This window comes from Brassica napus, chromosome C3 (genome assembly GCF_020379485.1).
Source record: "Brassica napus cultivar Da-Ae chromosome C3, Da-Ae, whole genome shotgun sequence".
Taxonomy (NCBI): domain Eukaryota; kingdom Viridiplantae; phylum Streptophyta; class Magnoliopsida; order Brassicales; family Brassicaceae; genus Brassica; species Brassica napus.
The window spans coordinates 8,486,848-8,513,184 of NC_063446.1; the positions used below are offsets into that span (position 1 = coordinate 8,486,848).

At 37.0% G+C, this 26,337-nt stretch overlaps 4 protein-coding genes across 6 annotated transcripts; 2 read left to right on the forward strand and 2 right to left on the reverse strand.

Annotated features, from left to right (window-relative positions):
• Positions 1 to 9,224: 9,224 nt before the first annotated feature.
• Positions 9,225 to 12,339, reverse strand: LOC106390850 (tryptophan--tRNA ligase, chloroplastic/mitochondrial). 2 transcript variants are annotated; one of them, XM_013831385.3, is made up of 15 exons: positions 12,204 to 12,339; positions 12,022 to 12,135; positions 11,854 to 11,941; positions 11,529 to 11,570; positions 11,365 to 11,454; positions 11,159 to 11,281; positions 10,860 to 10,931; positions 10,578 to 10,690; positions 10,432 to 10,453; positions 10,273 to 10,338; positions 10,152 to 10,208; positions 9,979 to 10,025; positions 9,795 to 9,876; positions 9,607 to 9,696; positions 9,225 to 9,520 (listed from the first exon to the last, which is right to left on the reverse strand). In XM_013831385.3, the coding sequence occupies exons 1-15, from the start codon at positions 12,242 to 12,244 to the stop codon at positions 9,389 to 9,391; spliced, it is 1,179 nt and encodes a 392-aa protein (XP_013686839.1). In that variant the 5' UTR covers positions 12,245 to 12,339; the 3' UTR covers positions 9,225 to 9,388. The 2 variants fall into 2 exon arrangements, with proteins under 2 accessions (XP_013686839.1, XP_022554644.1); XM_022698923.2 differs by having other exon boundaries at positions 11,854 to 11,955; positions 12,204 to 12,321.
• Positions 12,340 to 12,570: 231 nt separating this feature from the next.
• Positions 12,571 to 14,267, reverse strand: LOC106395844 (heavy metal-associated isoprenylated plant protein 10-like). The gene is made up of 3 exons (XM_013836187.3): positions 14,262 to 14,267; positions 14,036 to 14,114; positions 12,571 to 13,902 (listed from the first exon to the last, which is right to left on the reverse strand). The coding sequence occupies exons 1-3, from the start codon at positions 14,265 to 14,267 to the stop codon at positions 13,679 to 13,681; spliced, it is 309 nt and encodes a 102-aa protein (XP_013691641.1). The 3' UTR covers positions 12,571 to 13,678.
• Positions 14,268 to 19,935: 5,668 nt separating this feature from the next.
• LOC106393786 (uncharacterized mitochondrial protein AtMg00820-like) lies at positions 19,936 to 20,439 on the forward strand. Its single transcript, XM_013834453.1, has one exon. It carries the CDS (start codon positions 19,936 to 19,938, stop codon positions 20,437 to 20,439), a length of 504 nt encoding a protein of 167 aa, XP_013689907.1.
• A 2,160-nt stretch (positions 20,440 to 22,599) lies between these two features.
• LOC106390852 (protein REVEILLE 6) lies at positions 22,600 to 25,211 on the forward strand. 2 transcript variants are annotated; one of them, XM_013831388.3, is made up of 8 exons: positions 22,600 to 22,956; positions 23,522 to 23,579; positions 23,863 to 23,986; positions 24,070 to 24,246; positions 24,335 to 24,442; positions 24,520 to 24,629; positions 24,721 to 24,780; positions 24,875 to 25,211. In XM_013831388.3, the coding sequence occupies exons 1-8, from the start codon at positions 22,646 to 22,648 to the stop codon at positions 24,974 to 24,976; spliced, it is 1,050 nt and encodes a 349-aa protein (XP_013686842.1). In that variant the 5' UTR covers positions 22,600 to 22,645; the 3' UTR covers positions 24,977 to 25,211. The 2 variants fall into 2 exon arrangements, with proteins under 2 accessions (XP_013686842.1, XP_013686843.1); XM_013831389.3 differs by having other exon boundaries at positions 22,612 to 22,956; positions 24,338 to 24,442.
• Positions 25,212 to 26,337: the final 1,126 nt, after the last annotated feature.

Genomic DNA, 26,337 nt, shown 5'->3' on the forward strand with positions numbered 1-26,337 from the left:
AAATAAACTTTCATAAGTAAACATATTATGCATCAATAACAAGTACACAATAATTATACATTAGATATTTTGAAATACAACATTATTCTGAAAGTGAAATACATAATATTTTATGGCATCACTAGGCATTATTAAGCTTGATCAGTACAAGCACTTCAAATATTTTGATGAGTGGCCTCGTCGAAATCTCCCATAAAGTCAGAGGATTCGAGGTATGTCGATGTTGTACCCACAAGGTGTTCATTGAGATTTACTTCCTTTGCCTTGCCTTTAATAGATTCTTGGTACAATTGGCATAGATGCCGAGGAGTTCGACATACTTGAGACCAGTGTCCCTTCGATCCACATCTGTAACAGACGTTCTCATTTTTATGAGTAGGGTTTTCTTGGGTTTCTTTTCCTTTTACCCGATCAGATCGATTCCATGTGTTGGATCCCCTTCCTCTTGGGTTGTTACTCCTTTCATGGTTGCGGTTAAATCGATAACCACGACCACGACCAAAACCACGATTGTGACCACGGCCACGACCACGCCCACGATAGGAATAATTTCCTTTTTCCGGATTTTTTATATCCGTTGCATTTACCTCAGGAAATGCTTTGGTTCCCGTGGGTCGGGCATTGTGGTTTTTAATGAGGAGTTCATTATTTCTCTCCGCTATCATAAGCGCCACAACGAGTTCAGAGAACCTCGTATACCCACAATTTCTATATTGTTCTTGTAGAACATAATGATTTTTGTGGAACGTCTGGTAAGTTTTCTCGAGCATTTCTGCTTCCGAGACAGGCTTACCGCAATAATCTAATTGCGCCGCTATTCTCAATATAGCGGAATTGTACGTTTCCACTTTTTCAAAATCTTGAAATCGTAGATTTTTCCACTCATCAAGCATGGGGGAGAGTAATTTTTCTTTGGTTATCAAACCTCTCCTTCAGAGCTTTCCAAAGATCTAAGGGATCTTTGGTTCTCGCATAATCATGCGTAAGATTTTCATCTAGATGCCTTCTCAGAAATATTACGGCCTTAGCCTTTTCATGAGAGGTTGATATATTGCCATCTTTTATTGTTCCGAGTATTTCCTCGGAATCTAGATGAAGCTCCATGTTTGTAACCCATGCCGTGTAGTTTGTCCCAGTTACTTCCAATGCCGGAAACTGAAGTTTCTCGATTTTTGCCATTTGTATTTCTAAAGAACATAAATAAAAATTATTAGAATATTATTCATATTAAAAGGAACCGTTTACATTAATCATGCAAGCAATTACAAGGAGAAGCGATGTAAAGAAAAGTAAACCGATATTCATCCTAAATTCTCTTGGAGTAAATTCTCCAACGGATAAACCATAAATAGAAACACAAATAAAAATGGCACATAAAAACAAAAGTGCGCGAATCATCTTTCTTGAAATTCAAATCGGAGGAGAGCGATTTGAAATTTTTTTTTTTTTTTAGGAGAAGATGAAATATTTTGGATGATGAAATGGAGTGAAAATGAGTTGTATTTATAGATGAAAAACACTGTTCATAACCGTTGGAGAAAGGGGAAATTTTGAAAAAAATTTCTTTGTGACCGTTGGGGTTAAATCGAGTGTACCAAAAATTAGTCTGAAAATATCGTATTAAACGGTCAACCAAATCTATAAAATTTCATAAAAGTAAAAAATTATGACAATAAAATATTTATGTTATGACAACAAATCATGCGACGGCTCAGCCGATCAATGCAGAGTAATAAATAAATTGTACGGCGGCTCGGCCGACCAATTAATAATAAACAGGATATAAGGCGGCTCGGCCGACCAATAAATAATAAACAGAATATAAGGCGGCTCGGCCGACCAATAAATAATAAACAGAATATAAGGCGGCTCGGCCGACCAATTAATAATAAACAGAATATAAGGCGGCTCGGCCGACCAATAAATAAATTAAATTACTAGTAAATAATATAGGCGGTATTCCGACCATTATAACATGATATAAATAATAGTAGAGGCGGTATACCGACCATTATAACAGGGTATAAATGATACAAATAAATTTTACCGAATCGCAGAGTGATCGTGCTGATAACGTGTTATAAAAAGAACTGGAATTTATTTGTATCGCAGGAATTTAAATAAGGGAAAAATTTTATACCCGTAGAATATTTTAACACTGATAGAAAGAGTGTATTAGAGAGAAGAGAAGGTTGAAGTGTGTTCTTGAAACGATCGAACTTGATCGTATATATAAAGAAAAAATCTACTGTGCAAATAGTGCAGCGGGCCCCACATCATTTATAATTTCAACTTATGCGGCGCTGTGTTCTCTGACTTTCATAACAATATATATATATACACTAATTATATTCTTTTTTAGGAGGTTTAGCCGTTTAGGTCGAAATCCATAATCCTTCAAACCCAATACCATAACATGTAATGTTAGTTTTGTCTCAGCAATAATTTGAATTGGGACCTCTAAGACAATGTTCAGAATCCTTAGTTGAGCTAATGACCTCTTGTCTTAATATACTAATTATTAAGTGTTGAAACCTTTGCTTTCAACTTAGTCACTAATATAGATTATATATTTTTGTTTTATGTGGTCTTGTTGAAATTGATTTCTAGTCATTCCATTTGGTGAAATGTTTTAATCGTAACTAGGTTTGAACTACATTATAATATTATATGATGAGATCTTAGTTCAAAAAAAAAAGAAAAGAAGATGAGATCATGGTGTTTTAAATAATTGATTTCATGTCTTTGCGTTTTGAGTCTTAAGGTCGATCGTTTGAATCTGATTCCATAACCTCGCATTGAATGATCTTAGGCTTTCATCCTTATCATTCAGAAACCAACTCTTAGCTTGTTAGAACATCCACCTCACAACATTTTCAAACAAAAACACAAAGGCAGAGTCCTCCTTCTATGTGTTTGACACAATGACTATGGTCATTTAATGACCATAGTCACTCCATCACCGATAAAGTCTAGATATTAACTTACTACCTCATAATCCCCAAAGCTGACTCATGCATCTGTGGATAAGCTCTCCCTCCACGTCGTTTCTTCTCTTCCATGCATCAGTGGTGTATCTTAGATTCTTAGGAAACATGGCAAAAGCATTTCATTTATGATGAAGAAGATACACACACATAACGTAAAGATTTTTTATTTATTTATAATATTTACGTTAAATAACTAATTAAGAAGTACTTATTGTTACAGTTACATTTTAACAAATATTTTAAAAAAAAATTGTTACGTAACTGACCATAATTTTGTTAACGTATGTATCTATTTATCACACAGAACGTTGGTTATAAACTCTTTTGTAACATAAGTAAAAACCACATATAAATTTGACACTTGGGAACAAACTTTACAATAACAACAAAACTCACAAAATAGCAAATTGATTTCAATAATTCAAAAACATTTTATTGAACTTCCTGGAAAAACACGAAGACCAGCACTGCTTTGATTTTAACTTTTCTTGCTTTATCATGTAAGTTTATTTTGGCATATTAAGATGATATGTAAAATATTTTATCCTCTTTATTTACATCGTAGTTTAATAATTCAAAATATTTAAACATTCTATAGGTATCTATAATAATACAGGAGACTTACCATTCTTCTCATGCGTCCACGTCATATGGAAGGAGGGGACAAATGATGACACACGTCAGCCTCTCTTTTTCTTTTTGTTTCTGATGCTTACGGACTCAATATTCTCCAATTGTGGCCTATCAAACATTTGGCCCATTGATCGTTTGTTTAATAAAATCAGACCTGGTCCAGATTTATCTTTGCTATCTTTTGTGGGCGTGGACCCCGACTCAAGAAGCGTTCTTTTGTTCTGCGTCATCCTCTTCATAACCCTATAACAATTTTTTTGGCAGAGAGAAGGTTAGAGTAACGGCTGCAAATCACTTTTAAGTACACACCATTAATTTCACATTCAATTTCAATAAACCCGAGAACCCACTACTTCTCATTACCGTCCTGTTCAGCTTCTTTGCAATCTCACGCCTATAAAAAGGCATCCGCGGTGCCATGGTTTTTACAGATTCTTTTCTTTTCCACTCAACATACAGAGACGAACCTTGAAGAACAATGGCGACTTCCAAGATACCACTTTCCGAATTGAAGCCCAGGCGTTGTAGTCGAACCGTTGTCTCACGGTTCTTCGTTTTGGGAAGCTAAAAATGTGAAGAAAGGTGAACTTACATCGACATGCTGCTTTTGTATGATAAGTTAGTATTTCATTGATTTTGTTTTGTTATTGTTGTTACTTTGTTTCCTTTCTTATCTATCTATAATAATAAAGGAGACTTACCATTCTTCTCATGCGTCCACGTCATATGGAAGGATGGGGCAAATGATGACACGTCAGCCTCTCTTTTTCCTTTTGTTTCTGATGTTTACGGACTCAACATTCTCCAATTGTGGCCTATCAAACATTTGGCCCATTGATCGTTTGTTTAATAAAATCAGACCTGGTCCAGATTTCTCCTTACTATCTTTTGTGGGCGTGGGCCCGACTCAAGAAGCGTTCTTTTGTTCTATGTCATCCTCTTCATAACCCTAATATCAATTTTTTTGGCAGAGAGAAGGTTAGAGTAACGGCTGCAAATTACTTTTAAGTGCACACCATTAATTTCACATTCAATTTCAGTAAACCCGAGAACCCACTACTTCTCATTACCGTCCTCTTCAGCTTCTTCGCAATCTCATACCTATAAAAAGGCATCTGTGGTGCCATGGTTTTTACAGATTCTTTTCTTTTCCACTCAACATACAGAGACGAACCTTGAAGAACAATGGCGACTTCCAAGATACCACTTTCCGAATTGAAGCCCGGGCGTTGCAGTCGAACCGTTGTCTCAAGCTTCTCCGTTTTGGGAAGCTATAAATGTGAAGAAAGGTGAACTTACATCGACATGCTGCTTTTGTATGATAAGTTAGTATTTCACTGATTTTGTTTTGTTATTGTTGTTACTTTGTTTCCTTTCTTATGGGTCTCATTTTCACATAATCTCTTCTTGCCTACAGGCATTTTTCATCCAAGCCTCAGTAACGGTCCATCGCCTAAACACATTGAGACAAGCTCTTAGGGAGTGAGCTATATATGAGCTTATTGGGGTTTGATGTGAACAGAAGCAACAACGATTTCAAGCTTTTAGATTCAATCGTTGCGATCAGACTCCACGAGTTTACTAAGTTGGTCAAAGTCCATGATGCTGCTAATCACATCCCAACTGAGATGTTCATGTTCCGTGAGCTCGAGCAAGTCATTGCGTTGACAAATACAAATGTCGAGTTGCAGGTACATCTTTCTATTTTGTAGCTTCTGTTCTCAGTAGTTGAATATTTAAACATCTCATGCCAGCGACCTATTCTTTTTCAGACATCATTGGTGAGATTTGCGAGACCATGACAACATACGATGATCAAAGCCATACGACTCAATGTGTGATGGTGAACATCTGAGTTGATAAGTAATATCTTTGGACACAGACTATTGAATATTTTTCATGTATTTTAATCACCACTCCTGCTAATCTATATATATATATACTACGTACTTCCTGAGTAGGGACATGATTGTCTGCTTAAACGTTTTTGACAGCCTTACTGAACTCCTTCACAAGAGACTGGAAACTGGTGTCTGCCAGCCTAGAGTGATGATGTGATCAGCAACAACCCCAAGTTTGTAGGAGGTAAATGTTCTTGAAAGACAAGCAGATATTTTCACAAACTTAAGTTTCTCAAGAAGGCCTCTCACTTCCTGAATGCAAATTCTTGGACACACTTTTATTTTGACAAATATGTGGTGGCAAGTTAGAGTTTATTTGATGAAGAACCTTGAATGTAATGCATTAGATAGAACATGTTCACACATAGGAGTATAGGACCTTCTTCCTCAAGTTCTGCTTTCATCCCACTTTCAGATTGTGTGCCACAGCCGGTGGTGACTCCACCAGTGTGACACAGTAAGGTGGTGTCAAGGAGCCGGAGACTGTTTCATTAGCGGAGTTGACGACCTACTTTCTGGAGTCGCCACCACAAGTATGTTTTATTAATTATCACCTTCTCAATTTTTCTCATACTTGGAATATTAAACTCATGAACCTCATTCACAGGCAGGTTATTGAGTTTCTATACACAACCAAAGTTTTATAGGAACTACAAACAGATGGTGCTACATCTCATGTGCCAAGTGTTTCAGAAAACTACAGCGTGAAATTTCCTAACACAAGTGATGTTAATGTTCTCAGGTTCTCTCCTTAAGCATATATCTTAAACCTCTTAATATCACATAAGTCCTTTAATTATTTGAAACTCACTACTTTCTTTGAATTGAAACATTGATGCTTTTTAAGGTGCAGCGGGTGAAGATTCGGCTGTATTGTAGCATCTGACGCAGCTATGACTAATGTGACAAATGTTAGGGATGTAGAGGTTCCTCATCTAATGGTTTGTAATCTAACCATAATATAAGCATATACTATACTGTTTCATGTTATTTAGGATTTACTGATGTGTGCTTTGATGAACTTCAGGGACAAGGTGAGGAGCAAGACCCAAGGAACCCATCCAAAAAAGCTTGGACTTAGTTTCCTGCATTGAGCACATATCCATCGGTTTCTCCCATGCATTGGTTAATTGAACTCACTTTATGTTTTCCAAATAAGGGTTAAGACACTTAGTCCACCATCTAATTCAAGATTTCTCTCCCTTTTGGTTCGGTTACTTAGTAAACATTTGGAGTTGTTAATTTTACATATATATATATATATATATATATATATATATATCTATATGCAAGCACTCTTACCAAATCCACACTCGATATGAAAACAAAATTAAAAAATCCATTTACATTATATTTTCGTCATCTTTAGTCAAAAAGACGATCACCTAACACAAAAACTTTTGTAACATACTAGAATCAACTTAACACAAAAAAACTATTGTAACATATTGAGAGGTGAGAATCATACCACTCATACTTCAGTAATTTACATATAAAGGAAATCAAGTCTCTTCGTAGCCTAACTCTATTTTTCTTTAATGTAAGACTCTAGATTCGTTTAGAACGACAAAGACTAGACGATAAAGACTAGAGATTACTCTCTTCTCACTTACTAAACGATAAAGACTTAGACATTACTCTCTTCTCACTTACTGCTACTCATTTTTCCTAGAGGACCCACATAATGTTTGCCCAAAAATCACGCCAAGAACCTCCATTAACATACTTTGATTCTGTAGGTTTCCCCATGATATCTGAAAATAATAACGGGTAAAAGTTTCCGACTTCATGTCTACACTTGGGATGCAAGTAAACTGGAGTTAAATTAAAAAAAAAAATCAGAAAAAAGTAAACTGGATTTTAGAACCAGTGCCATAGCAGCTGAGTGGCCCACGTCTCTGATTGTACTCTAAGTCCAATTACTCCCAATATTCGTTATTGTTAATTTTTAGTTATTTACTACTGCAGTTACCCATCGATTGGTAGCAGCTGTGCATGTGGTTACCTTAAATTAGTAATGTCCACTAAAAAAAATCCTCTCTTAACCCAACCATCCAAACCTTACTTCCGTCACTTATAATCTTTATCAATGATCAAAGCATTCGGTGATTAACTTTCATGTTCGTTAAATTCCCTATTTAAACTCTCTTAGCGCTTTTATCCCATACTCTGAAGCATCAAGCCTTGCTTCTTTTAACTCGGCTTACATATGATCTTCACAAAATGACATGCGTACGTTGCCTAAATTTTATAACAAACCTGTAATACATCGCCTAAATTTTATAAGGAACCTGCAACCCTTTGTTTTTTGCAAACTAACCTGCAATCCTTCGTTCATGCACGTTCCTGATTATTATTTATAACATAGAAGAAGATGGTTGGAATTATGTATATGCTGACATCTTTGTGTGTTCTCTGCATATTAGAATCTGAATAGTAACAAAACGTGTATATATATAATATGGATATTTTGTTATTATTAATTTCGGTATGGCGTAGTTTTCGACGTTATCATTCAAAGCCTTAATCTCACAAACACAATAACACAAATTTAGAAACCCCGCGTGAAGCAATAATTCTAGATTAGTCAAAAACAAATAATATTTAGTTAAGGAAAGTTTTGAATAAAAACATTGTTAGAAACACACTCATAATCACGGGTAGAATACATTCAAATATACCACAATCAAACATAAAACTTTAACACACAACTGATAAAATATAATAAATTACTACATATATAATCTCATGCAAATGCAAAAGAAAAACGTATTTCCATTAAAAATATAAATGAAAATGAATACTGAAAACAAAATAGTACAATGACAAAAAATATATTTGATAACAAATAAAAATTCAGACACATAAGAATTATAAACAAAGGTCCAATGTTAACATAATAAATATAATCTTCAAAAAATAATTAATTTATAAGATGATCTTAGAAAACAAATATTTATAATATTCAATTTAGAGTAATTTTTTCAAATGATTTCTAAAATATAAATATATTTTAACATAAAATAATTTTGTTGTAAACTCACCCGCACTACGGGCGGGCCAACCCCTAGTCATAAATATGGCATAATCTAATTCTGAAAAGAGAACCCATTCTTCCAGTCCAGCGGTAACTCCTCAAACTGATTTTCCAATAAGAGATCTTATATTTGATAGTAAAAGAGCGGACGTATTTGCCCAAGATTTGTGTGCTGAATGTGTGCATCGTTGTCTTAGAAAGAAAAGATATATGCGTTATTGTAAAAATCGTCAATGTTATTGTGACGATAGTAGGTACACGTAAGACCATATCCTCCATGTTTTCCTCACCATCCGTAAAATAAAGATAATAAAGTTAATTTTGAATAAACCTATTTTTTTCTTTCTAGGTATTTTATTTATCTGTATACTGTCCATATAACATATATGCATTGAACATAAATTTAATGCAAAATCGGTCGGCATAACAAAACGAACTAATTTTACAAAAACAATATGATAAACCTTTTAATTATACTTTAAAATAACTTTGAGCTGTTCATTTTACACATTGATACGACTGCATTCAACTGCTTAGTAACTTGTTACATCTCATTAGATACACAAACAGCTACACAACATGTATATGTAGTAGATGTTTATTATTAGGTTTTTGGAGACTAGATTATTTTTCATTCATTTCATATGAATTCTTATTTTGATAAAGATTCTGAAAGAAATTGCAATTATACACAACTTGATACATCACAGTTACAGCAAAGAATATTGAGAGCAGCATTTGACTGCATCAATTCAAGAATCAAGAATTGTTTCACCCAAAAAAAGAAAGAAAGAAGCTTTTAGACAACATAAGACTGACTGATCCTCTCATAAATAGAAACCCATCGCTTGTTTCAAATTGTGAATTGTGGATTCGGCTATCTCCGTGGCTCTGTCCGCACCTTCTGACAATACTTTGTCCAAATAGGCTGACTCTGCTGTTATCTCCTCATAACGCACCTGCACAATGGAACAAACATAAACCAAACCAAATAACACATTACACAAAATGAAATGCTTATATGATATGAAATGAATTGGCAGACCTGGATTGGACTAAGATGCTCGATGACAGCATCTGCAAGGAGAGGCTTAAATGTGCCCCAGCTCATATCTTTGCATTCCTCCATCACTTCCTGCGACCCATTCAAAATATAACAGTCTAATATCACTTCTTGCCTTGTGATCCACAGTCTTTTTAAGAGTCAAAACCCATTATGTCTTTTCTTTATACCTCTTTTGTCTTGCCTGAAACAATCTGATATACGGAGAGGAGATTGTTGCATTCAGGTCTCTCGGCATTGTCAAATTCAAGGCTGTTGTTGGAGCAACAGGAAGCAGGAACTTTTTCAATATCTACTAAACTAACTAACTTGTGCATTCCATGTAAAATTTCTGGCGACGTTATTAGCACTTACCCTGCAAATGAGTCTGTCTTGCACCGTTTTATCTTATCCGCAATCAACTGCAAAAAAAAAAAAAAAAAAAATTGAGATTAGATATGGATTTAGTAGCAAACGAGATTCACATACAAACAACATGACACAGAGTTACAAGTATTAGAAACAATGGCGAGTTTCAATCTACTTACATCTTTTGAGTCAAGGAGATTGATCCGGGACTGATCAGAAGGTGCAGACTTGGACATCTACAAAGATTACATGACAGTAAGACCTCAGCAACAAGTAAAGAGATTCCTCTTATTATTATACCTTGGAAAGACCATCTGTAAGAGACATAACCCTGGCTCCAACTTGTGGTATGAGTGGTTCTGGTATCTACATATATGTTTTAATTCGAAAACCGATTAACCATCTGTGATAAAAGCCACACAATGAGGAGTAGACATAGTAGCATTGTGAAAGCCTCACCTTAAAGATAGAACCACCACGCCTAGAAATGCAAAAAAAAAAAAACACACCATTAAGAAACATGAAAATCATTGATCAGAAGCACTTGTTTGAATGGTATACTTTAATTTACTAATACTAAATGCAAAAATCAAAATTTATAATACCCTCCAAGCTTCTTCCACTTCCTTCCACCATATAAATAATTCACACGCTGTGCCAGGTCGCGTGCAAGTTCTAGGTGCTGCTTCTGGTCCTCACCGACAGGGACAAAATCTGACTGCAAGAGGCGTGTTTCAGAGTATAAGCATCAACAAAACGGTCATCTTACAGGCAATAAGCAGTTATCTACATGCACTTCTTTAAGAGGAAAAATAAATAAGCCTTAATGTTCCTTTTTCATTTCCATAATTTAAGATGAGACTTGACTCCTTTTAAAGCATCACCACCTTATACAAGAGGATATCAGCAGCCATCAGAACTGGATAAGTTAACAATGAGACGGAAGCATTCTCACCCCCCTGCCAATTTAAAAAAAAGAGACCAAAATGGAATCAGTAAACAGAATCCTTTATGTAAAGCAATCACATAATACTTTTCAGGTTTATGCAGCAGAAAGACTATACTGTTATGATGCCCAATACATTATAAGATTACATATATAGGCAAATCTCCCTTATATATTTGGATCACACAATGATGAAAAAAGAATTGTTATACAACATAAGGATACACAACAGAAACGCACCTCCTTGCGTGATTTCTCTTTGAACTGAGTCATCTTCTGTAGCCAACCGATAGGTGTGGATGAACTCAAAAGCCACATTAACTCCACATGAGCACGGACGTGAGATTGCACAAACACCGAAGCCTACAAAGGTCAGCTCTTTGATTGGTTATTATTGCACACATACACATTTTAACTGCTTTCACATAAAGAGTTAAAAAAAGAACCTTAGAAATATCTACACCACATGCTAGGTAGAGCGCTGCGGTATCCCTAGTTGCCTTTCTCAGTTCTTGCACGTCATAAGGTAATGTTATCTACAATATGTCAAGACACAAGGAAGTGTCATTACCTAAACTTAAAACTTTTGAAAGGTAGTGAAGATACATACCGCATGAAGGTCAACGATGAAAAAGAGTGTTTCGTATGTGTCCTACAGACATATAAACACAGAAAGCCTGAGAAACAGAAGAGAGACATACCCTTTTCCATAAAGCCTCGAACTTTACCAAAAAAAAAGCAGCTAAAGTTGATGAATTTTAGTAAAAGTCTAAAGCTTTATAGACTTTGACTATACAATAGCAGTGGATGGAGCAACCTAAGGATATAACAACAAAACCCATCTAAATTTGATGAATTTTAGTGAAAGTCTAAAGCTTTAACATAGCAATCGGAGCTACCTAAGGACAAATTTGAAGAAAGAAGATTGCATTAACCTGAAGAGTGACCCAGTTTTTGATAGCGCCGAGATAGTTTCCGAGGTGAATTGAACCTGTAGGCTGGACTCCAGAGACCACACGTTTCCTGCCATCAGAAGACTAAATGGAATCAAAAGAGAATTGTGAACTAAAGAAGAAGCATGAGGCAGAGACAAAGGGCTTTACTTTACAGAAGAAGAAGGGGGAGTCTCGTCGGAGCAGAAGCATCGGAATCGAGGAACGGGAAGAGGGTTTGCGTGTCTGAGAAATCTGCTGGTGCTGTAGCCGAGACGAGCGAACCTGGAGGAAGAGGGAGTTGATGAGCATTTTGAAGAGAGTAAAGGGAAGAGAGTGAGAGGGTAAGTAACCTGGAGGAGGAAGAGAGGATGAGACCCGTCGCGTGTGCCATTTTCTTTGTCTTCTCTGACTCTGGGCGTCTCTGATGGTCTACGGAAATACTCTTAACCGAAAACGAACCTGAATTTTATAAAACCGAATGAAATTAATCCAACTAACCAAATTTAAATAAAATACATACACAAATTCATTAATATTGTTATTTTGTAAATTTTTTTTAATCAAATACAAAAGGGCAAAAATTTTAATTATTACTTTTTGTCACAAAATAGCATAAGAAGTGGAAAATTCTCAAAATAGCATTTAGTAATTAGTAAAAGTATTAAATTATTCTACCTCCTAAATCTTAAACTCTAATCTCACCTCCCAAATAGTAAACTTCAAACTTTAGTCACTAAATCCTTAACCTAAATGTATAAATATATTTCTTTATTTAATAAACTTTATTTTGGAAATTTTCTCGTTTGCTAATTTTTAAACGAAAAAATTAATTTAGTATTTCTCAAAACAAAACTGAATTAAGTTTTTGAAACTAGACTAAACAGATCATAAAACATACATAGTAAAATCTACCTTTTCAATGATGAAAAAAATCTGAAAATTTATCAATTTTGTTAATTTTTATGCTGGAAAAAAGTATATTCGTTTATAGAGTATTTATCGATTATTAATATATAAAATTTTAAATGTATAATTTGTTAACTGTTTATTGAAACCTTGAATCCAGAGTTTCTACTTGGTGTTAGATAGATCAAGTCATTAAATCTTGGCTTCTCGTATACTGTACTTCTTTGAAGACCTCTTAAGTGTTTTTGTTATGGTATGCAGAATACAGTCTATTCTTATATGGATTTTATATGACTTTCTTCTTTGTATACAAAGTAATTTATTGTGCTCATTAGTTGACTAATTTAGAAACTACTTACAATATTTTCTATAATTCAGGTAATTTAGAAACTCTTTTACATTTGAATCCACAACAGTTATTTCTTTGTCGTCGGACAGCATCCAATAAAACACCCTTGATATGTTCTAAGTAAACATTATCATTCTAATAAGGGAGTTAGAACTGAACTTATAAGAAAACCCAACGATGAACGGGGCATTCCACAAAATTTAGGATAACATCCAAGAGAATATTTTAGGTTTTGTGAACTTAAGACTACTCAGAAATATCAATAACTAAGATTGCTAGGGGTTGGATAATCTACTAAATGCTGGTTAGTCTACTTTACAGTGCATTAAGTACTTCTCCCCCTTTCCTTTATTGATTGACTAACATAATTTAGTTTACGAAACTTTAAAGTGAACCAAAAAAATAATACCAAGATGTAAACAGACACCATATTATTATTCGAACATACATAAACAACATTTCACAGATGCCAAAAAAATCCAACATTTCACAAGAGATGAAATATCAACATACATAATACAATAGTTCATAGAACTCAAACTGATCACAACGACCTCAAAATCGATTCCTTTAAAAGAAACCTATCTTCCAACGACGGAAAGATGGGGCCTTCTTCACTATTGGTTCAGGCTTCTTAACAGGATCCGGATTTTTCTTCGGTTCTCCATCGTGTTCAAGCGCGATAATGTCAACATATTTGTATATCTTCTTAAGCTTCTTCGTCATTTGAAACTTGTCGAATTCTCCCGACACCTTTAGTTTACCTTTTTCTTTCACGTCTATCAACGTAACTCCTAAGTACAACAAAACTATCGTTTAAAAATTTGTAGTCGTAAAAAGATTAAATTACTTATCTTTCTATATAAACCGGATATCTTGCCATCAATGGTTTATTGATAAACCATTGCTTTATACATGTTGCCATACCTGGAAAATCACATACGACTTTCATAGCTCTCTGTTTGATTCTTTCGTCAAACACATCCAACTTGAATACAACTTTTTCCTGCAAAGATTATTTAAGCTTTACATTTTTATTGAATTTCTATAATTATAGAAATGGATATATATATTTTAGCAGGCTTTCTACGGCGGATAAAACCTGCTGAAATGAACCGTTCTGAAAATTTAAGTAAAACAAAAGACAACAAACCTGCATTTTCGGAAAATTATAGTTTGGCGATTACGAAGAATGAGAGAAGATTTAAAGGAATGGGGTTTCAACTTGGTGGCTTGCTCATAAACCTTGCCTTCCCCCGTATATATAGTGCTTTTAGCTAGCGAGTTTAAAAACGAGCAAGTCAAGTAATCGAGGCTACACAATGAAGTAGTCAATTTGGTACGAATAAACCATGATGAATAAATACATTTCGAGTCTTTCTATATAATAGAACGTTGTCTGCTCCTCTTTAGATTAGTATTTCATGGCTTCAACTAATACCGTGTTATCATGTATATATGTGATGTTTTCTGTCTTTTTCTTGTTAGTAGCAATGACATCATTCTGACGAAGATATGATAAAGAACCCTACAACTTCGTCGAAGGTATGAGTTGAATATCCAATTTGGTATGATTAAATGCTGAAAATATATGAAATATTAAAACGCTGATTGGCTGTGCATAATAAATAGTTATAATGCATTCAAGAGTAAATTGAAGAAAGGTGAAAAATAAAATAGAACAAAACTAAACAAGAAAATATAGACTATATGTGATATTATATAAATCGATTAAGTCGTGAACATTATTTGCGAAAGTATACAGGAAAAGCTTGTGTTGGTCTAGTTTCACTTCATGGCGTGGGATATACATAATGCAATACAAGTTTTCCTATTTTGATTATAGTTCTAATTGAATATAAGTACGAACAAAAACTATAAGTATGGCAAGCTAGCATACCACATACCAGGAATTACAAAAAGGGCTGAAAAAGAAGTTACCACAAGCCCCTGAAAAGTATTGAAGATTCAAGTAAACAATAAACAAATTGTGCCATCAAATAATGAGTTTTCAGCTACTAATTGGTGAATTGTCTTTACTAATGGTTGCACGTTCAGATTCTAGCTGTTAGAGCTTAACTAAATAGATTTTTTTTTAGTTGGATCTTTAATAATCTTCAGGGGCTTTACCACTTGCTTATTAGGAGGTTTTACTAATTTGAAGGCCATTACCCAAGCTTTTTCTGCTTTGGTTCAGGGCGTTACTAATAAATGAAGAAAAGTTGTACATGTTGGGTTGATAGTGAAATAGAAAGTTCCATCTAAGTTTTGGTTTTGTTTAAACTTTGTCTAGGGTATCCATTAAAATTAATAACTTATCTAATGAATCGCAGTTTCACTTATGTTGGTGATTAATTATGTTGAGCACATAAGACATATGACATGCTCAACTGCTCACTACTGTCTCATGAGAAGTTCATTAGCCCATGGAGTTAGGATTTTTTTCGAGTAAGGTAGATTCTGTATAAATGTATGTAATGAAAATCAGAGATGTAATTTTAGGGTAGCCACTTTGTGCAACTCTTCTGCTTTCTTTTTTTAATCTTATTGATAAAAAAATTGCTTCGTTTATTCTACATAGTTTTCTCCTTTCTTTATTTCTTCATGCACTAAATAAAAAGCCTTAATGAGCTATAATCTATTTAGTACTGCTCTAACAGCTAGAATCTGCTATTGCTTTGAATACATTTACAAGTTATATAGGTTTTGATGATAATCATAAATTTGTCCAACTGACAAAATGTCAGTCATGATCATGGATGTCATTGTAATGATCTCCGAGACATCTCAATACAGTTCCACTCTCTAAACAACAACGCTTAGCGCTAAGAGACTGCAAGTTTTTGGTCACGTGCAGTCCCACGATGCCGTCTCTTTTTTTTTTTTTTTTTTTTTTAAATATATTTTATTCATTTCTTCTCCGAAGGGCATCGGGACAGAACAATACAGCCGGTACGCCGGAGAAACTTCAATCCTAGGTTACAGGTGATTTAAGCTAGGCTAAAAATTACATGTTTAAGCATAGAAGATATAAGGTTGTGGGGAAGAAGACTGAGGAAGCACGCTCCCTCCTCCGTTAGACACCACAGCCACCAGATCCAGTTTCCAGAGACTTCTCACGGCAGGGGTGACGGAGGCCCGCCAGATCCATCGCCAGTTACCATCAACGGAGCCACCCACGGAGTGTCCCGCGACCACAAAGCGTCGACTTCAAAATGAGACCAACTCCAAAACCCTAACCGCCGTTAGCCGCAATAGCTTCACCGCCTCACATGTCCGAGAGATTGTGTGTACCTCCACTCTTTGCGGCGGAGAAAGGAAGAAGACGCGCCGGCGAGATTCAAAACATAAGAGAACCGCCATCCCGGATGTGAGATCCACCGACACCGACGAACAACCCTTTCAATCGGAGCTTAACCCTAGCCCCAATGACTGACAAGCGGGTTCCGGCTGGGTCACCATCGTCCTCTAACGGCGCACACCAACCTCACACCGACGAGTCACCAGAGCGGGATTTCTAGTGGCCACCGCTTTAGAAAACCCTCCCGAGTCACAGCAAAGAGAGAGGGCCACCTCCTAGTAGCACCGGGTCTTACCTATCCCGTCTCGTCGAGCAGTTTCCAGAGAGGGAGAGCCACTACGAACACCGACATCGCCGCCGGAGCACCGTAGTGTCTCCACCCTTTACAATCGGTGTTTGAGTTTTTGAGAGAACGAGGAGAGAAGCGTGTGTGTTTCAATGCCTCTCAAAGGCTTTACAACAATCTTCATGATGCCGTCTCTAGAGCCGTCGTAATCGTACCCAACCTCGAAGCACTTAAAACCGTTGCCTACTTTAAACGTTCTCTCGCCTGAGTTGTGTAAACATAACAGGCCCATCAAGCATGAAGAATGAAGAAGTGATGGGCTCTCAACAACAAGTGAAGCCCACTGCTTCACAGTCAAAAGACTTTAACGGCTAAGTCAGCAAAACGTAAAGACAACGCTTCCTTGGCTTCAGACAGACAGAGTACGAACTCTGTCATTAAGATGCAGAACAAATATGGTCTCCTTACTAATAACGAGTCTTGAATAGAGCTTTACAGCTGAGCAGAATATGCTACAGGATATTCCTTTAGGTCTACACAAGTTCCCTTTGTATAAATAAGTTATCTTGTAAAACTCTAACCTTTGAGGAAAATAAGAATGAAGAGTTTAAATCTTTGAAACATTCCCTTTGTTCATCTCTGTTTCTCTGTAACTTACATGGTATCAGAGCTCACGGCGATTCATGGCGACTCCAACTCCTTCAGATGTATTTACTCCGGCGTTACTCTCTATCACTCAAGTCGTTACCTTGAAATTGAGTGACATCAACTACTTGTTATGGAAGCTCCAGTTCGAAAAATTCCTTAACAGTCAGCTTCTCCTAGGCTACGTAAATGGCTCCACTCCTCGCCCACCACCCACGCTCACAGTTCGCAACGGAGATCAAGTCACAGAAGTCAACAATCCGGCCTTTCTTAAATGGGTTCACACAGATCAACTCATCATGGCCTGGTTGATAGGATCCTTGACAGAAGAAGCTCTCAAAAGTGTTTATGGTCTTCATACCTCTCAAGAGATCTGGTTTGCGCTTGCTAAGAAGTACAACAGAGTCTCAGCTACAAGAAGACTAGACATCCAAAGACGTCTTCAGACTACTCTCAAGGGATCCAAACCTCTGTCTCAGTATCTGTCTGAAATAAAGACTTTGTGTGACCAACTGGACTCCATTGGAGCTCCAATATCAAAACAAGAGAAGATCTATGGGGTTCTAAATGGTCTAGGCCGAGAATATGAAACCATTGTTACCGTGATTGAAGACTCTATGGACACACCTCCTGGACCATGCTTTGAAGATGTCATGTATAAGCTTATTGGATTCGAAGGCAAACTCCAGAAATATGAAAGTCCTCTTGAAGTCACTCAACATCAAGCCTTCTACACAGACAGAGGATGATATTCTAACTGTGGCAGAGGTCAGAATCGTGGAGGATACAGAGGAAGAGGCTACTACACGACACAAGGGAGAGGATTTCCTCAGCTGTTTGGGCAGCAAGCTGGACGAGGTTCTTCTCAGTCTGATCAAAGACCTACTTGCCAGATCTGTGGCAAGTACGGACATCCTGCTTACAAGTGTTACAGGCGTTTTGATCATTCATTTCAAGTTGAGGAGATGAAACATGCTTTAGCTACCATGAAGTTCTCAGATGGTTCTGGAGGCTCAGGACCTGATTGGCATCCAGACACGGCAGCAACTCATCACATTACAAATGATCCACAACATTTGCTTTCTGCGGTCCCATATGAAGGACATGACTCTGTGATCGTTGGTAATGGTGACTTTCTGCCTATCACTCACATAGGATCCATACCTCTCCCAGCTCTCTCAGGTAACCTCAACTTGAACGAAGTGTTAATTTGTCCAAACATCACTAAATCTTTACTATCAGTGTCAAAGTTAACAGATGATTACCCTTGTGAATTCACTTTTGACTCTACACATGTGTATGTTAAGGACAAAACAACACAACATCTTCTCTGTCAGGGAAGAAAGGATAAAGGTCTTTACCAGTTGGACAGTCCTCAGTTTTTAGCCTTCTACTCAGTTCGAGAGCAAGCTGCCTCTGATCAGGTCTGGCATAGAAGACTGGGGCATGCTCATCCTCAAGTTCTTCATCATCTATCTTCAATAAAATCTATCACCATCAATAAGAAGTCTCAGTCGGTGTGTGAAGCTTATCAGTTAGGAAAGTCTTGTAAACTTCCTTTCTTAGAGTCTGTTTTTCAAGCCATTAGACCTTTAGAAAGAATACACTGTGATGTATGGGGACATGCACCTAGTGTTTCAGTGCAGGGGTTCAGATATTATGTTGTATTCATTGATAACTACTCAAGGTTCTCTTGGATCTATCCTATTAAGTTAAAGTCTGAAGTCTTTTCAAAATTCAAAATATTTCAGCAACTAGTTGAGACTAGTTTTAAACAGAAGATTAACATCTTTCAGAGTGATGGAGGTGGAGAATTCATCAATAATCTGTTCATTTCTCATCTCACTAACTATGGAATCAGACATTACATTTCATGTCCACATACTCCCGAGCAGAATAGCCTTGCAGAAAGAAAGCACAGGCACATTACAGAACTTGGTCTCTCCATGATGTTTCAGGCTCACTTGCCTACAACGATGTGGGTAGATGCGTTTCTTACAGCAAACTATGTGATCAATCTACTACCTACAACAACAAACACAGATAAGATCAGCCCTTATGAAAGGCTCACCAACAACAAACCGATCTACACATCGCTAAGGGTGTTTGGAAGTGCTTGTTTCCCTTATCTGCGTCCTTACACTCAACATAAGTTTGATCCCAAGTCACTGCAGTGTGTCTTCTTGGGATACTCCGAGCAACACAAGGGTTATAGATGTCTATACCCTCCCACAGGACGTGTATATCTCAGCAGACATGTTCTGTTTGATGAAGCAGTCTTCCCCTTCTCAGATAGATACAGAGAGCTAGTTCCTCCTCAGCTCACACCTCTATCTCAAGCTTGGTGGAAAACCACAGAAAAAGAAGAGGAGGTTCAGACATCAACTCAGATAGTTCTAGAAGAAGAACAATGAGTTGGAAAGCAATCTACACCTCACACTGCAACACCAAATGTCACTACCACAGTAGAATCAAGTAACTCTCATCACTCTGACAGTTCAACTTCAGAACACATCACTGACTTAGAGACTAATGATGAGAATGAAGAACAGTCAGCTCCCATTATTGCCCCACCTCAACAAACCAATGAAAACAATGTTCACTGGATCAAGAGTGGGCATTGTTAAACCCAACCCAAGATACGTCATACATACCGTCAAAGGCATTCCTACGGAACCAAAGACAACTGCAGCAGCTCTTAAACACCCAGGATGGACCGGAGCTATGGTAGAGGAAATAGATACTTGCAAGGAAACTAACACCTTCAGTTTAATTCCTTTACCAACTGGTGTCAGACCTCTTGGAAGTAGATGGATTCACAGAGTCAAGTTAAACTCAGATGGTACTTTCAAATGTTTCCGATCAAGAGTGGTTGCTAAAGGTTATGAACAAGATGAAGGAATTGACTTCTTGGAAACTTATAGCCCTGTGGTTCAGACTGCAACAGTTAGAATGGTGCTGCACTTGGCAGTGACAGAGAGATGGGACATCAAACAATTAGATGTCAAGAATGCTTTCTTACATGGGGATCTACATGAGTCTGTATACATGATACATCCTCTAGGTTTTGAAGATAAAGATCACCCTGATTATGTTTAGAAACTACACAAAGCTATCTATGGACTCAAACAGGCTCCAAGAGCATGGTTTGACAAATTTAGCTCCTATCTCATAGAGTTCGGTTTCTTGTGCAGTACACATGATCCATCTCTGTTCCTATATCAAAAAGGGACAAACATCATGATGCTTCTCTTGTATGTCGATGATATGATTCTTACAGGAAACAACACGAACCTTCTGTCTGATTTTCTACAATCATTGGGTGAAAAATTCAGAATGAAAGATATGGGACAGCTAAGTTACTTCCTAGGGATCCAAGCTACATACACCGAAGAAGGATTATTTCTGAATCAGGAGAAATATGCAACTGATCTGCTTCAAGCCGCTGGCATGCTAGACTGCTCTGCAATGCCGACTCCCTTGCCATTACAGACTGGACAAGTACCGCATCAAAAGACTCTCTTCTCTGATCCAACTTATTTCCGTAGTCTAGCTGGCAAGTTACAATATCTCACGCTTACCAGACCTGACATTCAATATGCAGTTAACTTTGTGTGCCAGAAGATGCACATGCCAACTCTATCAGACTTTCAGCTCCTGAAGAGGATATTGCGTTACCTGAAAGGAACAATCTCAATGGGACTTTCTCTCACAGCTGATACAGACTTGACACTGCGAGCATACTGTGACAGTGACTGGGCAGACTGCAAGGATACACGCATATCTACTGGAGGTTTCTGCACTTTCCTTGGAACCAACATCATTTCATGGTCTGCAAAACGTCAAGACAGTGTTGCTCGATCATCCACAGAGGCTGAGTATAGGTGTCTATCGGATACAACAGCAGAACTGTCCTGGATATCAGCCATGCTCAGAGACTTTGGGATACAGAACCGTGATCCAGCTGAAGTATATTGTGATAATCTCTCTGCAGTTCACTTGACGGCGAATCCGGTGCTGCATAAAAGAACCAAACACTTTGAAACACACTTTCACTATGCCAGAGAGAGGGTAGCTAAGGGCTTACTTGTCGTCAAACACATTCCAGCAAGTCAGCAACTAGCAGACGTCTTCACCAAGTCTTTACCTGTACGCACCTTTACTAAGCTTCGATTCAAACTCGGAGTGGCAGAAACTCTCACCTCGAGTTTGCGAGGGGATGTAAACATAACAGGCCTATCAAGCATGAAGAATGAAGAAGTGATGGGCTCTCGACAACAAGTGAAGCCCACTGCTTCACAGTCAAAGACTCTAACGGCTAAGTCAGCAAAACGTAAAGACAACGCTTCCTTGGCTTCAGACAGACAGAGTACGAACTCTGTCATTAAGATGCAGAACAGATATGGTCTCCTTACTAATAACGAGTCTTGAGTAGAGCTTTACAGCTGAGCAGAATATGCTACAGGATATTTCTTTACGTCTAGACAAGTTCCCTTTGTATAAATAAGTTATCTTGTAAAACTCTAACCTTTGAGGAAAAGAAGAATGAAGAGTTTAAATCTTTGAAACATTCTCTTTGTTCATCTATGTTTCTCTGTAACTTACAAGTTGATGAACTAATATCAATTGGGGAGTTCAGAAATAAAGGAAAAAGAGCTTTCTATGATTTGTAAATGCATACAACTAACCCGTTTCAGAGATATATATTACATCAAAATCTCGAGCAGATCCATCATCGCTAACGACAATATTCCTCTTGCTCTCTCTTAAGGTTTATTAACAATCTTGATTTGACAAATTTCTCGATCAGTCAGTCATGTAGCTAAAACTACAGTTTACGTTTGACTAATTTTCATCGATTTGGTATTAAATTTGTTATTTTCAACGTAATTATAAGAACTGAAAAAGAAAACATCTACATTTTATTACAAAAAGAGGAGATTATTCATGTGGAGGAGTACAAAACAACACACCGTGTTAAATGAGGACCAAAGTAGGAAAATGAGAACATATAGGTGGTTGAGATGGTGTGAGAGAAGTACATAGGTTCTGGATCATTAAGTTAAAATTAATCTTAAGTTAAAAAAAAAAAAAAAAACAATTTTAACCTTTTTTCTTAACTCGCAAAACTCGAATTATTAAGATCAACGATCAGGATAACTCGAAAATAATAGGCCTAAAAATGGAGTGAAAACACAAAAGAGAAGACTTTATTTAAAAGGAAATCCAAACACGTGGCACGTTATAATTAGGTGAAGCGACCGACCTGAGACGAGCACACAAGAGTTTCATCGTGAGACACAAAATGCGCCTATACATACACACGTACACTATATATTATTATCTCTGCCGTCTTCCTCCTCCTCGTTACACATCTTTCAATTTTTTGGTCATGGTCTCTAGAAACCCGAATCCAGCAGACGGTTGTTTCTTGGATCCGAAGGCTATGACGGTTGTTCCTGCGATTGGACCCTTCGCGGCGGTGGCGGATGCGGCGGAGACGGTCTCTTCGGGGGAGGATCTGAGCAAGAAGATTAGGAAGCCTTATACCATCACCAAGTCGAGGGAGAGCTGGACGGAGCCTGAGCACGACAAGTTCCTCGAAGCTCTCCAGCTGTGAGTTTTTTTTCATCCTTTTTTTTTTTTTTTTTTGAGCTCACCATTTCGAGATTAGTGGCTATTGCGCCTTTGAAATTCACCATTTTCGAGATTCGATTGGATGAGAATTAGCCGCGATTTTGGCGAATTAGGGGTTTCTGAAGAATTAGGGTTTCAGGAATGTTTTTGTCTGATAAGCATTGAGAAGGTCAGGATGCGAAACACAAGAGAATGACTCTGTTGTTGTGAATGTGTTATTGGAATAGCTGAGATATGTCCTGAGGCGTCTGATGGGGGGGAATGATTTGTATGTTAGTGAAGAGGGTTTTTGTTGAAGACTGTCTTTGATGCTTTTTTTCTTTGCACAATTATAGTTTAGGGAGTAATTGAAGCTGTACTAAGGTTGGTAGTATATAAGAGGGAATGATCTTGGGTTATGTTCTTGTGGAGACTTGGAATTGCTTAAACTTCAAGGCATGTGTGTATAATGCGATGCATACATACAGCCTTATATGAGAGAATAGACGCATTTTTATATTAAAGCTTGTTTGGTTTGTGCTTATGTTTTTCTTTATCATTTTAGGTTTGACAGAGACTGGAAGAAGATTGAAGCTTTTATTGGGTCAAAGACTGTGATTCAGGTACAGTAAAAAAAAACGCAAAAATATCTTCTTCTGAGCTTCTTCTTTGGTCTACTTTAGTTGTTTGACGCTCTCTTGGGCCCTCTGTGTTACCTTGGAATGTGGTTGTTATCTCTCATTTTGATGTCTCCACAAAGTGTTCTTTTGGAATGACTTTACTGTCTGAACTATTAGTAGCAAGATGGGCACATGCTTTTGTCGCTGATCACGTTTATATATTAAATAAAGTGCAAACTTTGGATTTTCTTGCATTAGACAAGTGAGTTTGTCTGTAATATTGCAGATACGAAGTCATGCGCAGAAGTATTTTCTCAAGGTACAAAAGAGTGGGACGGGCGAACATCTCCCTCCTCCTCGACCTAAAAGGAAAGCAGCTCATCCATATCCTCAGAAGGCTCACAAGAACGGTAGCTACTGAAAATTGCATTTTTATAATGTTAGTTTTGCGTATTGAGAAACTATATTGATGCAATTTTCACGGCGTGTGCAGCTCAACCTCAAGTACCAGGTTCCTTCAAATCATCAGCACCTGAACCAATTGACCCGAGTAGTTATATGTTTAGGCCCGAGTCTTCTTCGATGCTGATGACTTCTCCAACCGCTGCTGCTCCGGCAGCTCCGTGGACTAATAATGTGCAAACAATCAGCTTCACACCTCTCCCAAAAGGTTTTACTCTCGTCTACAAGCAATCACTATTACCCTCTGTTATGTAATCTCCTTTTTCGAATTTTGCTAAATGTTGCTATGGAAACAGCAGGAGCAGGAGCGAACAACAACTGTTCTAGTAGCTCTGAGAATACTCCAAAACCACGATCCAACAGGGACACAACCGAGCAGGCGAATCCTGGCCATTCATTAAGAGGCAAAGCTTTGTTAAACATCTCTCCTATTTATCTACTGCTTACGGTTTCTTACCAGACTACTTCTTCTTTGTTTCAGTTTTACCGGACTTTGCCCAAGTTTACAGCTTCATCGGAAGTGTGTTTGACCCATATGCAAGTAATCATCTACAAAAGCTGAAGAAGATGGACCCCATCGATGTGGAAACGGTATGATTCTTTGTCTTTTTCAGTTTTACAAATGGAACAAATGAAAAAAAAAACTAATCGTTGTTTTTATTTGATTGCCCCTATCAAGCAGGTGCTACTATTGATGAGAAACCTATCCATCAACTTGTCTAGCCCTGATTTTGAGGATCATGTAAGAGTATCTTCCTTTACAAACTCAATTTTAAACTAGAAACCCTATGTCAGAGCTAACCTGAAAACTCTTTTAATTGATGTCGAGACAACAGAGACGGCTTCTCTCGGCTTATGATATCGGTTCTGAGGCAGCAACCGATCCTGGTGGAGGGAGTAAAACCTTGAATAAAGATCCACCCGAAATCTCTACTTGAAGTTAATAGAAAAGGGGGAGAATTATGATGTTAAGTGTCTCAGGTGAGCAAAACCCTGATTGGCTACAGAACACAGAGGTTCTGTTGTGGGTTTTGTTTGTACATATGAAGAATGATGAAGCTGACATTGAGCGGTTTTTGTTTTATATATATATATACATATTTTGGACCATGTATGGTAAAAGCAGAGTGTATTATCTTTTAAGTTAAATACCATTAGTCTTATCTCTGCCTATTCAGCTTTTGTTTAAGCATGTTACAGCCTGTCTGTGTCTGATGGAAGACCAAATCTCGCGTCTTAGGTTTTTCCTTTTCCTTGCGTTTCTATATAGTGTGTAACATAGGAGCCACATAAATTTAATTATATGGATTGTTTTTTCGTTTGCAAAATAATAATCCCTGCTCCTTTCCTCAACAAAAGATATATATATACCAAAATCCAAAAGTATCTTCTGGCGCGACAATACTGAGGATCCATTCCGTCCTACTCCGTAGTGGAAAATTATCGTTAATTCTATTACTATTTACTAAAACCATGGTTCGACGTGCTCTTATATCCCAATTCAGCCTTTCTGTCTTATGACAAGTTTTTGACCTGTATTCGCTTCGTTTTTTCAAGTACTCTTCGTTGCCAAGGCAAGTATCAAGTCATTGAGTTTTGCTACTTGCAAGTCCAAGATAAATAACAAGTATCACAAAAAAAGCTACGACTCGGCTTGATATTACTCGTTACTTGTTTTAGACCGACAAAATGATAACGAAACCATAAAAACCCAAGCCCTAAACAGATATTTCTTTGTTGTAGAAGTAAACAATACTTTAATATCAAAATATATGTATTAAGTTCTTCTTCTTTTTATATTAGGTGCAAATATTTTATTTATAATAACTCTTGTTTTTTTAACAAATCGAATAAATAAACAAACTTTAATAACCTTCTCTCATAGATTATTATCTATCAAGTAATTCTTAGAAACTTGGAAATATATTTAAATAATTAATAAGTACTCGTAAGTAATAAGTAATCGAACAAGACAAATAACTTGCAAGTAACATATTTTTGGACAAGTACTCGAAATAACAAGTATTCGTTTTCGAGAAGTCAAGTACAAGTCGAAAAAATTCATTACTCGTTCAAGGCAAGTCAAGTATCAAGTATATGTAAAAAAGCAAAGAGTCGCCTTGCGCCCACCCCTACTATTTAGTACTGTATTTATTAGTCACTGTTAATCTAGTAGTAGTAAGATTACTTTGTAGAATGAAATATGCTTTTATCACACATAAAAACACTAGTATTTGGTATTTTAACTAAAGCAAACAATCAGTTTCTGTTGTAAAAGAATGAGGAATTGTTTCCGTGT

Bases quoted from the DNA above. Each gene is read 5' to 3' on its own strand.
- LOC106390850 (XM_013831385.3), bottom strand. From the start codon at position 12,244: ATGGCACACGCGACGGGTCTCATCCTCTCTTCCTCCTCCAG. The intron at 12,136-12,203 runs GTTACTTACCCT...CTCTTCCTCCAG, and splicing joins ATCCTCTCTTCCTCCTCCAG to GTTCGCTCGTCTCGGCTACA. The intron at 10,932-11,158 runs GTGCGTTTCTGT...TTAAATTGGCAG, and splicing joins AAGAGAAATCACGCAAGGAG to GGGGGTGAGAATGCTTCCGT.
- LOC106395844 (XM_013836187.3), bottom strand. The intron at 13,903-14,035 runs GTATGGCAACAT...TGTTGTACTTAG, and splicing joins AGTCGTATGTGATTTTCCAG to GAGTTACGTTGATAGACGTG.
- LOC106393786 (XM_013834453.1), top strand. From the start codon at position 19,936: ATGTTCACTGGATCAAGAGTGGGCATTGTTAAACCCAACCCAAGATAC.
- LOC106390852 (XM_013831388.3), top strand. From the start codon at position 22,646: ATGCGCCTATACATACACACGTACACTATATATTATTATCTCTGCCGT. The intron at 23,580-23,862 runs GTACAGTAAAAA...GTAATATTGCAG, and splicing joins GGTCAAAGACTGTGATTCAG to ATACGAAGTCATGCGCAGAA. The intron at 24,781-24,874 runs GTAAGAGTATCT...TCGAGACAACAG, and splicing joins GCCCTGATTTTGAGGATCAT to AGACGGCTTCTCTCGGCTTA.